The sequence below is a fragment of the Dryobates pubescens genome, chromosome Z (assembly GCF_014839835.1).
Source record: "Dryobates pubescens isolate bDryPub1 chromosome Z, bDryPub1.pri, whole genome shotgun sequence".
Taxonomy (NCBI): Eukaryota; Metazoa; Chordata; class Aves; order Piciformes; family Picidae; genus Dryobates; species Dryobates pubescens.
This window is the reverse complement of record NC_071657.1, coordinates 3,999,347-4,015,850: the sequence shown is the minus strand read 5'-3', so window position 1 is coordinate 4,015,850 and position 16,504 is coordinate 3,999,347. Positions and strand designations below refer to the sequence as shown.

The 16,504-nt window shown below is 48.0% G+C and overlaps 1 protein-coding gene across 1 annotated transcript; it reads right to left on the bottom strand.

The window, feature by feature from the left end:
• Positions 1-12,325: 12,325 nt before the first annotated feature.
• On the bottom strand, positions 12,326-13,642 carry LOC128899478 (inositol 1,4,5-trisphosphate receptor-interacting protein-like 1). Its single transcript, XM_054178800.1, has one exon. It carries the CDS (start codon positions 13,640-13,642, stop codon positions 12,326-12,328), a length of 1,317 nt encoding a protein of 438 aa, XP_054034775.1.
• Between the last annotated feature and the right edge of the window lie 2,862 nt (positions 13,643-16,504).

Below are 16,504 nucleotides of genomic sequence, written 5' to 3'. Positions count from 1 at the left end.
AAGTGATTAACGTGATTGGATTAAAATATTTGTGTGAGTATAGAATCACAGCACCATAGAATCATAGACTAGTTTGGGTTAAAAGGGACCTTAATGATCATCTAATTCCAATTCTCCTGCCATTTGCAAGGACAACTCCTTCTGGACCAGATTTCTTAAGGCTTTGAACTTCCAGGGTCGGAACCTCCACAACTTTAGGCAACACTTTCCAGTGTCTTACCACCCTTGTGGGAAAGTATTTCTTATTAACTTCTAATCTGAATTAAGCTTTTTCCAGTTTGAAGCCATTCCCCCTTGTCCTGTCAGTACATACCCTTTCAAAAATTCCCTCATCAGCTGTCCTGTAGCCCCCTTCAAACACTGGCAGACTGCTATGAGCTGTTGCCAGAGCCTTCTCTTCTCATGGCTGAACAGACTTTACCAGACTTGAGAGGAGAGGTGCACCAGCCCTCTGACCATTTTTGTGTCCCTCCTCTGGACACGCTCGAACAGTTCCATTTCCTTCTTTCTTTGGGGGCTGCAGAAGGGCAAACAGTAGTCCAGGTGGAGTGTCATAAGAATGGAGTAGAGGGGCAGAATCACCTCTCTGAATCATGCTGAATTTCTTGCTGTGTAGGGGAGAAGAGTAGAAGAGCTCTCATTTAAATAGAATCTTGGCCGTTCTTGCAATTTTCAGGTACTTTCAGCTGGAATCTTCCCCTTTATTTCTGTGCTATAAAGCTTTATTAAGCCTTTATAAAGCGATTATTATTTCAATTGTTCTCAGAATTTCTGAATCTCCATTTTATGCTAATCCAATTCTAATACTTGTTGTAATGATAACAGTGAAATAGGAACCTTAGGAGCAGAAATTACTTTCTCCATCAAGCTTGCAAACTGAAGCAGAAAACTTCAGCAAACGAGTTAGGGCTGTGACATGTGTAGCACATACGTGCCAGAAGTGAGACTTCACCTGAAGTTCAAAGCCTCTTTAGGCGCCCTTCATTTTGTGGTGGGTTGAAATTAACGCCCCAAACATTCACTTTGCCAGACCAGCTCAGCTGGAAGCAAATGAAAGCTGTATTTCCAGGCCAACCTACAATCTCCCACGGAATGCAATTAATATATACAAATATACAATATTTACAATATTTTACAGATATTTACAATTAACAAACAACACGAGAAGCCTGTGGTCAAGAGACCAGGGAAGCTGTCTCTCTGCCCCTCCCACCCCCTCCGGGCTACAACCTCCCTTCAGGTAGTTGTAGAGAGCAATAAGGTCTCTCCTGAGCCTTCTCTTCTCCAGGCTAAACCATCCCAGCTCCCTCAGCCTCTCCTCGTAGGGCTTGTGCTCGAGGCCTCTCCCCAGCCTCATTGCCCTTCTCTGGACACGTTCAAGAGTCTCAATGTCCTTCTTAAATTTAGAATTATCTTTATTTCCCTTTTCAATTGTCAATTTATTGACATTTTCCTACTTTTCTGATCAAAATCTGTAACAAAATTGTAAAGATATAGCCTGAAACTACCACACATCCAGAAAAAAGGGTTGAATAGAACAAGAAAGAATTGTAATCTGGTTTAGAATGCATGAGACAGGTGGAGAAGTCTGCAGAAATTTAAATAGAAACTATCAGGGATCCATAAACAGAGTTCACAGTTCTGGGAAAAAATGGGGTTTCTGCATTTTCAAGCCATATGATTTATAAGGTGCTGTGAGTTCCTTCCACCCTGTTGAAGCCACTGTTCTGAGGGCAGCTGCTGGGTATGTGCAGAGTGCAGGAGTTCTTAGCTGACCAATTGCACGCTGCCTAGAGCAGAACAAGAACACCCATGTGTGCCAAGAACAGCATCCTCACGTTGTCACCCCTGCATTGGAACATGCTGCAGAAGCCACCTCCTTGATGTGCTGACACCTCTTACTGGGAAAAGATTTTAGCTTCTATATCTGGTTGGATTTTACTGCTTGGTTGATAGCAAAGACTATAAAAACAGCCACTCTTAGATATAAGGGGGCTGGGGGGGGTTGGGTAGGGCTGCTGGGGGCTTCTGTTTCTGTTAGCTACTTCTTCTGCCTAGGACTTTGGTGTAAGGATGCTGCTAAGCGTATACTCAGGACTTCTGTTAGCTGCTTCATCTGTTAAGGGCTTCTGGGACTTCTGTAAGTGGGACTCTAAGAATATGTAATGCAAGGGATTCTACAACACAGCAATAAAGGATTTCTGGGAGGACTTCTCAGGTTCTCTGCTCTCTGCTTTTCTGGAACACTGCTGCAACGGGGTTCATGCCTTCATTGATCACCCAACGGACTCTGCATCAGGAGACCACCACCCCCCAAGCTTGCCCCTCCCCCACATGGAATTGTTACTACTTATCTGCCTGTAGCACGTTGGGATGGATGCCTGACATTGGAACTACAGGCAGGGTATATTGAACTTTCAGTCATTTTTTGTAGTAACCCTGGTGATGATTTGGAATACTCTCAGGCTTCTCGTCTTTCTAATGAATAGCATAGGAGTTCGGGAGATTGCTTGCCAGAAAAGTGTTGAATGCAGTCCCAAGGAGTCTAAACAAATATAAACCCTGTTCAGATGAATTTTCCTAGATTTCAGAACTGTGTATAGTACTGGCTGGAGGGCTGAGCCCAGAGAGTAGTGGTGAATGGTGCCACATCCAGCTGGAGGCCAGTCACTAGTGGTGTCCCCCGGGGACCAGTGCTGGGCCCCGTCCTGTTCAATATCTTTATTGATGATCTGGATGAGGGGATTGAGTGCATCATCAGTAAATTTGCAGATGACACCAAGCTGGGGGCAGGAGCTGATCTGTTAGAGGGTGGGAGAGCTCTGCAGAGGGACCTTGGCAGGCTGGACAGATGGGCAGAATTCAACAGGATGACATTCAGTAAGTCCAAGTGGCGGGTGCTGCACTTTGGCCACAACCCCATGCAGTGCTACAGGCTGGGGTCAGAAAGCAGCCAGGCAGAAAGGGACCTGGGGGTACTGATTGACAGCTGGCTGAACAGGAGCCAGTAGTGTGCCCAGGTGGCCAAGAAGGCCAATGGCATCCTGGCCTCTATCAGAAATAGTGTGGCCAGGAGGAGCAGGGAAGTCATTGTGCCCCTGTACTCTGCACTGGTTAGGCCCCACCTTGAGTCCTGTGTCCAGTTCTGGGCCCCTCAGTTTAAGAAGGACGTTGAGACACTTGAATGTGTCCAGAGAAGGGCAGCGAGGCTGGGGAAAGGCCTCGAGCACAGCCCTGTGAGGAGAGGCTGAGGGAGCTGGGATTGTTTAGCCTGGAGAAGAGGAGGCTCGGGGGAGACCTTCTTGCTCTCTACATCTACCTGAAGGGAGGTTGTAGGCAGGTGGGGGTTGGTCTCTTCTCCCGAGCAACCAGCACCAGAACAAGGGGACACAGTCTCAAGCTGTGCCAGGGGATGTTTAGACTCAAGGTGAGGAGAAAGTTCTTCCCAGAGAAAGTCGTTAGCCATTGGGATGTGCTGCCCAGGGAGGTGGTGGAGTCACCGTCCCTGGAGGTCTTCAAGAGGAGATTGGACGTGGCACTCGGTGCCATGGTTTAGTAGTCATGAGATCTTGGGTGACAGGTTGGACTTGATGATCATTGAGGTCTTTTCCAACCTTATTGACTCTATGATTCTGTGATTCTATGCCTACAAATGTATACACTCTACCCTACGTGTAACTATCAAAAAAAGAAAAGGGATAAAAAAAAGGTGTTGCATAAATAAGCCAGGTTAGGATTTTATTCTTAGTTTGGAGAAAACCCACTTTTGTTAATACCAAAATGCTCAAGAGAAGCTGTACCTTTTTATTCTATAATGTACTTTCAATAAGAGTTTAATGCTATGGACTCAAAAAACCCACCTATGGTCTAGTTGATTAGGTGGTGTTGGATGATGGGTTGGACACCATGATCTCGAAGGTCTCTTCCAAGCTGGTTTATTCTATTCTAATATTCTCATTCTAAATTGCTCTGCTTAGTTTCTTGGAGGTTTTGTGTGTCTGTGTGTTTTGTTGTTGTTTGTTTTGGGGGGGTTTGTGTGTTGGGTTTTTTTCATTGTGATTTGGTCTGGGGTTTTTGTTTGTTTGTTTGTGGGGACTGTTTTCTGTTTTGTTCACATTTGGTGGGTTGGTTGGTTTGGTTTAGGTTTAAACCTTGTGCAGTTTTTTTATTTCTATTGAGTATGTAAAGCTTTAGCCAAAACAGGTATTTGACTCAGGCCATCTGCTTCAAAGAGAATGCTTAAAATGATTGTCAAAAGGTTCAACTGCTCTGTTTTCCAATTACTCTTCCTTTTTTTATGTCCTTCCATAGATGTAAAATTTAGCTTTATGCTTGGCCTAGGCAAGGCAGACAAGGTGTGAAGCATGAGGACTGAACACCAGTAATGATATCTGTTTTCCACTGTGTAGTTATTTATCTTACTGTGAGATGGTGTGGGGCTGTTTGGGGTTGGTTTGGTTTTTTTGCAGATTGAATTACCCTGCTCAACAGCTCATCCTGTCAAGGAGTGCCTTGACAAATCTAGGATTTGTTTCAGACAAACTGAGACACAATCAGATTTTAATCCTCTACCAAACTGAACATCAACTGTCAACTGTCAGCTCCTGTTCTGTGTTTGTAAAGATCAGTTTGTGGAAGTTATCGATTTCTTTCTCACTCTCCCTAATGCTTCTTAAGCTACTCACCTCTTCCCTGAGCTCCATCACATCATTCTGGAGCAGTGCCAACCAGCGAAGCAGGTCAAAAACCCGCTCACACTGCACACACCCATAGTCAGTGTTGCCCCCTGTTGCCAGTGAAAGGCTGTGGCATTCCTCACAACCTATGGCCTGGATGCCAATATCCATTTTGGTGGGTGCAGAGAGCACAGTCTTCCTCCTGCAAGTAGCCACCATCATGCCTTCAGTAAAAGTGAAGCACCTTGTGTCCTGCCCACACGCCCTGCTTCTGGAAGAGGACATTGTCCTGACTCAGGTGCAGGACCTTGCACTTGGCCTTTTTGAACCTCATGAGATTCATCTGATTGTCTGGGTCCCTCTGGATGACATCCCATTGCCTAAGCACATCAACCACACCACTCAGCTTGGTATCGTTTGTAACCTTGCTGGGGGTGCACTTGATCCCACTCTCTAGATCATTGATGATGCTATTGAACAGCACTTGTCTCAGTACAGACCCTTGATGGACACCACTTATCCCCTGTGTCCCTCAAGCCGTTGAGACAGCAAAGTTTTTTTGAAGGAGACAGAAGCCTGGGCCACATTCCTACTTTTCTCCTTCTTCACTGGGACATTGTCTATGCCAATGGCAGCAGCACTATGTTTGTATCCCTCAGAAATGAAGACAGGTCAAATCTGAAGAAAGGCAAACGGGACAAGGCCATACTAAGGTTCTGCATGAAACACACTAAGGTCCTACTTGCTTAGGAAATGAATCTTGTGTAAAAAGGCACAATTTCAATTGCTCCTTTGGAACTGAGCATGTTAACATAAACTTAGGGTTTAACTTTGCCTGGATTTTGTGTTACCTGGAGGTGTTTTCATTTCATTTCCCTGTCAGCAGCAGCATTTTTTAGAAACATACAGAAAAAATAACCTAAAAACTCAGCAAGAATTAAACAGCTCCTTGCTCTTGGGACTTATGGGAAGATTTCTAGGCTTCAACAGCACAGCCAGTTCTCCAAGGCAGATTCTCAGCTAAAATAAACCTACCATTTCTGCAGTTCCTGACAGTGAGTTAAACACGCAATATTTTATGCTAAAAAGCTATTCCTACCTCTATTCATCAATTAAATAGCTTTGCTAATATTTTTACTTTGACATCTGGCATTTTCATCTATTCCTTTGGAGTCTAATTAATGCTGCTTTAGAAGCAGTTTACAGAGCATTCCATTATGGTGTGAAATGGCAAATGAGGAACCTTTTGAAAGGGAAGACACTGTCCATTTCTCCTAGATAAATTCAGTTCTCGCAAACTGAGAAACGTCCTCCCTGACTCCTGAAACACCCAGAAAGCTAGTCAGCAGAGTGGCCACTCTGTTGTCCTTTTAATGATAGACAGTAGTGAATATTTGAATAGCTTAGCTGTTATTTTTATTAAAGTGAGCTTTAGAGCTTTGTAGGATGGACTTGTGCAAACAGATCCAAAGCTTTGCTTGGCAGTGAGCAAGCAGAAGAGGTAGAAATTATTAGGTCAGAATCGCTTATCTCTAGGAAAAGGAAGAAAACTAAAAGACCCAGTGATGAATCTCTAAGGCACTTTGTCATATTGAGTAACAAATAGGTGGGAAGGAAAGCCATTACCACAGTCTGCTGAGTAAGCAATTGGACAATGCCATCGGAGCCTATAGCAAAGCAGCAATGTAAGTAAACATGCTGCAGCATGCATTATACTAGAGTAATCCTCCTGTATGGTCAGGATGTAAAGCTCAGTTAGCACTAAAAACAAGTAGGAGAGGAAGAGTTACAATGCAGAAGACTTCTGGGAGAGGGAAAAATAAAAAGAAGAAGAGAAAACTAGAAAAAATTCTGAAAATAAAACCAGAAACAAACTCCAACCTCCTGAGATTAGCTAAGGTGTTTAAATTAGTTCCCCTCAGAAGGAAACCTATCTATACCCAGGTAGCATTCCCCATGTAAGAGTTTCTCTTCAGCAAGTGATGGTTGGTATATAGGTCATAACTGAACATGACAGTTAAATATATCAGGGGGAAAAAAGAGAGAGAGATGATAGAGGAGAGCCAAGCAATGTCTGTTTTCCATACTGAGGTAATTTTCATATTGATACTTGGGCTACTGGAATTTAGCAGCTGTTTACAATATACTGTCTATAATAGTTGAAGACTCTGCCCCCAAACCAAAATCAGGTGTCCTCCAATGACAGCAGTTCAGATACAGTTAATTTTGAACAAAATCAAGTCAATCTCTTGTTTGCCTACCTATCTTTTTATGTGCATTTGACACCCTTTTCCTTGACAGGTTAGTGTTTAAACCATGGAGTGCTGATTCAGTGCTGTAGCACAGTAGACCAGAAAGAGTGCTCAAGTCCAGTGCCTCCGTCAAAGGAAGCAAATGAAAGCCAAATGATCTGACTCCATCAGCCATCAGGACAAGACTGATGTGTCCTTGCTCCAGTTTTGTAGCTGAGCAGTAGAAAGCTGACAAGGCAGCAAGAGACAGCAAAGTATCTTTCTATCACCCTGCTTTACAGTCTGTCTTGTAAGACGTTCACAGTTTTCTGTTATCAAAAGTGACTGGGCAAATCTTTAAGTTCTGATAAATCAGATTCATAAGGAAGCAATCTTTTTAAATGAATGAAGGTCAGTGCAGATGAAAGGCACAAACAGAGATGAAGGCTTGCGATGGGATGAGCGAACTAAGCACTCAGAAATGGAAGGATCGCTTGGTTTGGGACCAGAGCTTGTTGTTCAAATACAACAAGTCCATCTCAGAAATGTTCATGGAACTATGCTGAATTATAGTCCACACCAAAACCTATGGAAAGAGACAAACCAAGCTTTTTGGGGGCAAGACATGGAGACCGCAAACAAAACCAGCTTGGTGTCTGTTGGCGTCTCAGTCAGGTAATGAAGTAACCGGACAGGAATAAAAGCTATCATGGCAGCATTCCATTTGCCATCAAAGAATCAATGAAACAGCAGCATGAATCCATATCTCTCAGCAGTACTAAGAGACACAATTAGAGAGGAAAAAGAAAAGCCAAAAGGGTGCAGGAAATCAGCATTCAAAGGCTGGGTGATAGCTATGTTATTCTAAAGGTTCTCTCTGCCTGCTGAATTTCCATGGCTTCTTATGCCCTGTACCAGAAAAGTAAAACATTCATCATCATCATGAGCACTGAAAATCAAAGGGTTGAAATGACTGGGATAATAAGAGATATTGTTGGTTTTCCCTTGCTTCTCAGTTTTGTGCTAATGGTGGAAGGTGCCCCGTATCCCTTTCTCAGGTATAGTCTCAGGAGACAAGGTGGACAAGGATGGAGCCCCCTGTCCACTCCCTGTGTGGAACACAGATTATTTGTGCAATAACCATGTTCAAGGAAAGATGTATGCAAACCTGTGGACAACATGCCTGGCCAGAAGCTTCAGATATGTTCACAGGCACATTCATACACAAACTAGACGGCACCTACAGACAGGCTTTGCTCTTTCAAAGAAGGATAGAAAATCTTCACTGTCAGCTTTCTACTTCTTCATTTGCCACACATAAAAATTCACCTTGCTATCTTACTGTGTCAGAAGAAATGAAGTTGTTGTTGCCTTTAGAAAACACCTTTGAGGTCTTTGATTCCAACCACTAAGCTAACACTCGTGAGTCTGATGCTAACCCACGTCCCTTAGCACAGCATCTACACACCTTTTAAACACCTGCAGTGCTGGGGATTCAGCCATTGCTTCCTCGGGCAGGCTGTTCCAGTGCTTGCTATCTCTTTCAGTTAAGAGCTTCCCTGTAATATCCTGTCTAAACCTCCCCTGCTGCAACACAAGGCCACCTTGCTGCAACCTCATTTCAGTTAGTTTTGGAGAGCAATGAGATCTCCCCCAAGCCTCCTTTCCACTTTCCACCTCCATAGACTTGTGTATGTCTAAATGGTGCAACAGATCACTAACCATCTCCTCTTGGGTTGTGGGGGCTTTCATTCTGCTCCCCATCGCTCTCTTCCAGCTCATGGGTCTGCTAGCCACTAAACTACTGCTCTTAGTACTGAAGACTGAAGTAAAGAAGGCATTGAGTACCTCAAAGGCTCATCCTTTAGCACTATGTTCCCCCCTGCATCCAAGCAAGGATGGAGATCCTCCTTCATCCTTCATTGGTTTCTCGTCTTCAACAGCTGAAGGCAGGTTGATTTCTAGCTGCTCTTTGGTCCTTCTAATTTTCACCATGCATAACCCCATGACAATCTTGTAGTCTTCCTGAGTGGCCTGGCCCTTCTTCCAGCGGCCATAGCCACTCCTTTGTTTCTCTGACTTGCAAAAACCCCTCTCTCTTCAGCCCTGCTGGCCTTCTTCCTTGGGACTCAGCTTCAGGCACACGTGGGCAGCCTGTTGCTGTGCCTTCAGAATTTCCTCCTTGAACAATGCCCACCCTTCCTTGACTCCCTGTCCCTTCAAAACCGCCTCGGAATGGACTCTGTCAGACAAACAGTTTCCAAAAGATGTCAAGGTCTGCCTGCTGGAAGTCCAGGGTTGCAGTTCTGCTGACCCCCGCCTCAGAGTACTCGCAGGACCCATTGCAGGGAACAATGAGCTGCTTTGTTTTCACTACTCCAATCTAAGTCATTGCCCATGCTGGGAACAGCAACTGAGTCAATCTTACAGTACCAAAATTAACATCTTGTTCACTTTTAAGGATTGACATGTGAGAATGATAAGAATTGCAGTTTGGATGAAATTAGAAGAGCTCTGTTCAAAGGCTGCATTTGGCCCTACGAGGAAAGAGACTCTTCCCCACTTTCTGTCAGAGGCCCTATTATAGCCTTATGCTCTCCCTAGGGAGAAACTAAACCTTGACTCAGTAGGGAGCACCTTTTAGAGCTGCTTCTTGTGCTGTGGCTCTCGCTATTCCTACGAGGTATGGTAAAACATTAGATTCACGACAAATTTCTGGAGACTGCAAGAGCACTCTGAGAACCTCACCGGAGAGAGTTTCTGAGATGACAGTATTCTTTCCTTGCCATATAATCCTCATTTTGGTTAGAAACTCCAGCTAAGCCAAAAATTGAGCAAAGTGGCAAAGAGGGTGTGACCATTCAAATCAAACTGGGATAGAGCCTTTGCCAGGACAGGACACCTGGATTGTCTCCAAACCATCAAATACATCTCCAGGTTTTCAAGAGGCACTGTTCTGGCCAAAGTCTTGCAGGGCAAGTACAGAGTTAGAAGAGATCTAGCATCCTGTCCAAGAGGGGCGAAAGCAGAATCATCAGGCACAAGTGTTCAGGAAGATTGCTCCACAGGTAAGACATTGTGAGGTTTTCTTCCTTCTCTGCTATGCTAAGAGGTCTGTAGGAGCACAAAACCTCATGCTTTTGCTATCTGGGTAACTATCTGAACCATGTTTAATCCCTGATACTGTTTCTTTTTTTCAACTGCCCCACATTCCCAATGGTTGCTACCTTACCAAGTGCTTTGCCCTCAGTTTCCAGAGCCCCAGTGTCCCATTCTAACTTGAAGCATGCTGTCTGAAATGGGGGTTTCATGCACTCATGTAAAGGGCACGTTACTGCAATGCTTATCAAACGTGCTTATTAAGTGCTGCTAGAAGCTGAAACAAGCAGATGAAGAGGTTCTGGGGCACTGTGGAATAAAACGGTGCCCACCAAAGACTTTTTAAACCTCAAAGCAGAGCAAGTAGGACTCATGTTGGCACAGACAGGGTGAAGCCTCTCTGCCAGCTCCACATGTAAGCTGGTAAGCTCATCTGCTGCGAGGACTTTTAGCCCTAGTGTCTACCTGCAAGAAGGACACTTTGTCCGAGCTTGCCACCAAGGGCTGCATTGCCTCCAACGGAGCTTCCCCCAAAGCATGCAGCCATCCAGGTGTCTGGCTGCAGAGAGTCTCACAGCCTCTCGCTGGAAGTAGATGGAAGTTGAGGAAGTGCCTGTGTGAGGTGAGAGAACTTGGGCTACATGCTGCGACTGGTGGTAGAGCTAAGACAGAGCACCCCATGCAGTGCTACAGGCTGGGGTGGGAGTGGCTGGAGAGTGGCCAGGCAGAGAGGGACCTGGGGGTACTGGTCGACGGTAGGCTGAACACGAGCCTGCAGTGTGCCCAGGTGGCCAAGAGGGCCAATGGCATCCTGGCCAGGATCAGGAACAGTGTGGCCAGCAGGAGCAGGGAGGTCATTGTGCCCCTGTACACTGCAGTGGTTAGGCTCCACCTTGAGTCCTGTGTCCAGTTCTGGGCCCCTCTGTTTAGGAAGGATGTTGACTTGCTGGAACGTGTCCAGAGAAGGGCAACAAAGTTGGTGAGGGGCTTGGAACGCAAACCCTATGAGGAGAGGCTGAGGGAGCTGGGGTTGCTTACCATGGAGAAGAGGAGGCTCAGGGGAGACCTTCTTGCTCTCTACAACTACCTGAAGGGAGGTTGTGGACAGGTGGAGGTTGGTCTCTTCTCCCAGGCAACCAGCACCAGAAGAAGAGGACACAGTCTCAGGCTGCACCAGGGGAGGTTGAGGCTGGAGGTTAGGAAGAAATTCTACACAGAGAGAGTGATTGCCCATTGGAATGGGCTGCCTGGGAAGGTGGTGGAATCACCATCACTGGAGGTGTTTAGGAGGAGACTTGATAGGGTGCTTGGTCGCATGGTTTAGTTGATTACGTGGTGTTGGATAATGGGTTGGACGCGATGATCTCGAAGGTCTCTTCCAACCTGGACTATTCTAGTCTAGTCTATTCTGTAAATAGGCTGAGGGACACAATAGAGTGGGAGCAAGAGACAGACTGCTGGATGCATGCTTTGAATTTTCCAAGGCAGGAGCATGCACAGCCAATAGGAAAAGCCCAGGATCAAAGGGATTCTGCATCCCTCCCCCATCAGGATGTTCACAGGGCTCCAGTGGTAAGCAATCAGTGGCCACCTGTCCCAGTAGTGGAGGCAAGTGAACCCTCTCCCTGCCCACCATGCCTTCCTAGGTGCAAGTACACAATAGGTGTGGGGCTCTGGAGGTGAGGAGCAGGCAGTGGGCAGTGTGGGTGTCAATTGATACACACCAGAGGAGTCAGGACTACCAGAAAAGAGTGACTTCACATATCCTAACCAGTGCATACATAATGTACTGGCTGGGGCAAAGTATTATGGACCTTGAAGTTCAGATCAAAGATCTTGCAGCTCACTGGCATTGCCCAAGGGAAATGCCATAGGGGTTCCAAGGCCTTGCTTTGCTTATGACTCCCCAGGAATGGCCAAGGAGACACACTTCACACTTCCTGCCTGCACAGCTGCAGATTGCAAAGCTGCAGAGGGATAGAATTTCTTGCAATTATTCCATGGTACAGCCATGGAGACCTGTTAGGGAGCCTTAGTTACAGAATCACTGAAAACACAGCCCTCCACATCAGCTCTTCTGCCAACGTGCTCAGCCCAGCTCTGTGGGAACTGAGCAGTCAGCAACCTATGCCCACATTTCCCAACAAAATGAAGCACAGGCACAGATGGAGCAGTTGCTCAAACACTCTGATTATTTATCTCAAAGGCAACAATTATTTCCAACTGTGGACAGAGGAGAGATGCTGGAAGGCATGGACACCATAGAAGAGCTGACATTCACTGTCCAGATGGTGACACAGAGCTGTGGTGTCCATGACATCAGTCTGGGAGCCTTTTCATGAGGTCCTTCTGAAGCTGCTCACACAGTCTCAATGCCCTGGGATGGACATATGGATTCTTCAACACATGCTGCAGTATGTTAAATGGCTCAGACTGTTGGAAGTGTTCGGGCAAGATGATCTCCTCAGGCATGTTTTTATTGCCAAAGAAGAAATGGTTGAGCTGTTTCTGTTCCAGACAGTGGTGCAGGAAGTTTAGAATATCCACCACCTGCCAGAAGCAGCCCCTTCTGCACCAGCTGGGCAAAGGTCTGGTGTTCAGGAAGTGCATGACAATTGTCTTCAAGGTGTAGGGAGAGAATTCCATGCCCTTCAGCATGCGGGTGCAGAGATGCAGGCATCTGAGATGGAAACTGCCCTGTGGCACCTGGCTGGTCATATGGCTGAAGAACTTGCTCTCTGCCACGGCGCAGCTCTGTTGCCATATTGTGCTGCGGATGTAGGTGTCATTTGCACTGTGGCTGGTGAGGAAGATGTCTGTACATCCCAGCTGCACCCCAAAGAGCACCTCAATGCAGAGGCGACTTCCAGAGCCGCTTGTCAGCCTCAGCTGGCAGGTGCGTTGGCTGTATGGCAGCACCTCCATCTTGTAGTGACGAGCCCGAGGCAATGCCACCCAGGCTTGCTTCACCAACCTCCGGAACCAGAGGGCAAGTTTCTCCACATCTAGGTACAACTCGGTGCAGAGGAAGTCCAGCATATATGGTGGCCGATTTTTCATGCGCACGTGATGCTTGGGGCTGTGGATGAAGCACAGCATGTTCCGGACCCTGCAGGCACATTCCAGCACCACACGGATGCGGTAGTCCCTGGCTGGAATCTGCCCCAACGTGGCAAGCTCCCGGTGGAAGCTGTGCCCAGCAGGGGGCTCCAGGGGCACAAGCAGTTGGTAGACAGCGTCGTCTGCCTCACAGGGACTCCAGCCTTCGAAGGCGCTGCCCACACCTATGGCAGGCTGCAGCACTGGCACGAAACTATTTGAGAGGCGCGTTCGCAGGAATCGCAGGAGGTCATCCACCAGCTCCTTCACTACCCTGCTCCTGGACATCATTATCTGCCCAGGCCACTCAATGCACCCCGAAGTAATCCTGTTTCCTTGCTGCTTATTTTCCACACCTTCTCTATCACTGCCTTCCTCTTCTTCCTTGTCCTTCTTGTCTGTGTTGTTGTCCAAGATCTCCTTCTCGCTGCCACCAGAGTCTGCTTCAGGCCTTGTTTTCCTGAGCCACCGCCAGAGCCAAAACAGGAGGATAAGGACTCCAGCAATGGCAGCAAAGAGCACAGCTCCCCAGGTCATGATGCTCTGCTCCTCAGGGCTCTGCTGCATGATCATGGGCACCAGGTTCCTGCGCAGCTGGCTTCTCCTCTCCATCTCCTCCATCAGGCGAGTCATCTCCTCGTTCATCTCCTGCTCCTGCTCCTCCATGCGCTTCCAAGCAGCCTCATCCAGCTTCTCAAGAACCTTCCCTGAGTACAGGAGGAGGCCTTGCAGAAGCAAAGTGAGGAACTTTGGAGCAGCCATGGCCTGCAGGAGAAGGGAGAGAAGGGATTCAGTGGGGCTGGGAAGGAGGGAATTAGTGGTGGAGACCAAGCACAGGAGCAGCAAAGTATGGGTACAGGTAGGGCCTCAAGGGCTGCAGGCATCTGGCATGCTGCAAGGGTCTACATCCAGCCCAGCATCAGCAGCACCCAGCTCAGGGTGCTCCTGTGAGCACCTGCTGTGTCAGTGCAGGGTGACGCCTCCTACCCCCCAGGGAGCTACCTCTCATCCACCCTCCCCTCCTGTAGGAATCCTGTCTACCAATCCTGCATGCAAATCACCTTGTGATTGCATTGTGAATTGAGATATGGCCCAACAAAGGGTAACTGGACTGCAGCTGGCCTACAACCATGACCCAAGGGCCCAGCATGGACACCTTCAGGACAAGATCATTTCCAGCCATCAGACACCCCAGGAAGGGAGGATGGTGATACAATGGACTCACCACCTGTTTCCTGATGAGTCTGTGGGCAGGTAAATGGAGAATGAGGAGGCGGACACACACACACACACACACACACACACACACCCCCATCCATCCAGACCCCTCCCCAAACACAAAGGAATACACAGAAAGATTTCCTGGGGAACCATAGCTGGCTACTTACCTAAGGATGATTTGCTGGGACGATTTCCTGGGGAACCATAGCTGGCTACTTACCTAAGGATGATTTGCTGGGACGATTTCCTGGGGAACCATAGCTGGCTACTTACCTAAGGATGATTTGCTGGGACGATTTCCTGGGGAACAACACCTGGGCACTTACCTAAGGACTAAAAGCTGTATAAAAAGACTTGAGTAATACTGGCAAGACAGAAGCACGGAGACGGCACCACACGCTGGAAACATCACGGGGCAACACAACAGATCTTGGACTCCGAAAACCCTCTCTGCCCCTCAGACCGCTGCTAATATAATTCCTTTCCTACTTTCTCCTTCTTCTCCCTATATCCATTCTTTCTCTCCCTCTCTATATTCTCTCTCTCTGTTTCTGATCCATCCCCTTTAGTTGTGTAATAAATAGTCTAGCTGTTGATAGTTTGGCCTCCTTTGTGCCTCTCGTTTCACAACACAGGAATGGTCAAAAGAACTGAGTCTCTTTCCCTCTCCGCACCGAGACACCTCCCTACACCCACACTTACCGTTAGCCGAAGCTCTACTGAGGCACTGCTGCCCAGTGCCGCAGTTAGAGCTGCTCACCCATTGTGATGTCACAAACCATGCAAGGTGGTGATGCCACGACCACTGGCTCAGTTCAGTGACTCACAGACACCCAAGACAGCCAAAGCCCTGACCCCTACACTGTGGAAACACAGCTTAGAGAACAGAGTTCCCCGTGATTTACTTTGCCAGGCAGACTGAAGCCCCCATAGAGTCTTGTGAAAAATCATCACAGGTGACGTGATCCTTGGACTGGTTGGTGCTCCTTGAGAGCTCCGCCCTCCAGCCAGTTCCTAACCCAGCACAGAGTGTTGCTGTCCAAGCCCCAAGCTGACAGCATAGCCAGAAGTTTGCCGTGGGGGACGGTGTCAAAGGCCTTGCTGAAGTCCAGTTTGTTTAACATATTATGGAAACAATACTTTGCTTTTTTCTTAACCTGTTTCTGTTTCTTCAACTGTTACAGTGGGCACGTGCCTTTAGGTGAGCATTCGTGGCTGAGGTGCACATGGGACCTGTCTGGCCATATGGCTGAAGAACTTGCCCTCTGCCTCAGCGCAGCTCTTAGTGCACACTGTGGGGGGGTGGGGTACAGGTGTCTTCTACAGTCTGGCTGCTTAGGGAAACTGTCTGTATCACCTTGCTGCACCCCAAAGAACATGCCAGGATAGAAAGTTCTCCTGGAGTCCCTTGTCAGCTGCAGCTGGCAGGAGCCCTGGCAGAGGGGCAGCACCTTCATTTTGTGCTGCCATGCCTCAGGCAATGCCACCCCATTCCCAAGTTTCCCAACCAAACGAAGCCCAGAAACAGAAGCAGCATTTGCTCAAACACAACATTTATTTACAGCTTTGCATGGAGGAAGGAATGGAACCCTTGGAAGAGGCAAGGGCGGTCAGTGTCCAGGTGATGACTGGAGTCTCTCACGCAAGCCTGCTTGCAAAAGCCTCTCCTGCTGCATAAGTGCAGAATTCTGTCAGTGGATAATGAGCTGATTTTCTTTAGGGGCTGGGATGCATCCTGTGGGGGTGCTCCTGAAGTGCCTCAGTCAGCTGAGCCAGTAGCCGAACGCTGTCGGCGCGGCCTCCACGGCAGTGCCAGAGGTGCCGCGCGGCGGAGGGAGGCGTCCGTTACCGGCAGCCGGAGTCCGAGCTCGCTGCTGGCCGGAGCTGAGGCGACACGCAGCTGGCCAAGCCGGCAGCAGCCGCCCGCTTCGAAACGGCGCAGAGAGCGCCGGCGGCACCGAGCCCCGGCAGCGGGGCGGGTCAAGGGGCGGCGGCGCGGCAGCTGGCACGGGCAGGGCGAAGCCTCTCTGCCAGCTCCAGGTGTGAGCCGCTAAGCTCAGCTGGGGCTAGGGGGCTCTGCCCTAGTGCTCAACCGGCGGAAGAGAGGCCAGATCCTCTGTGGTGCATCCACGCTCTGAGCTCTCCGAGACAGGAGAAGGGACAGCCTCTAGAAAGAGC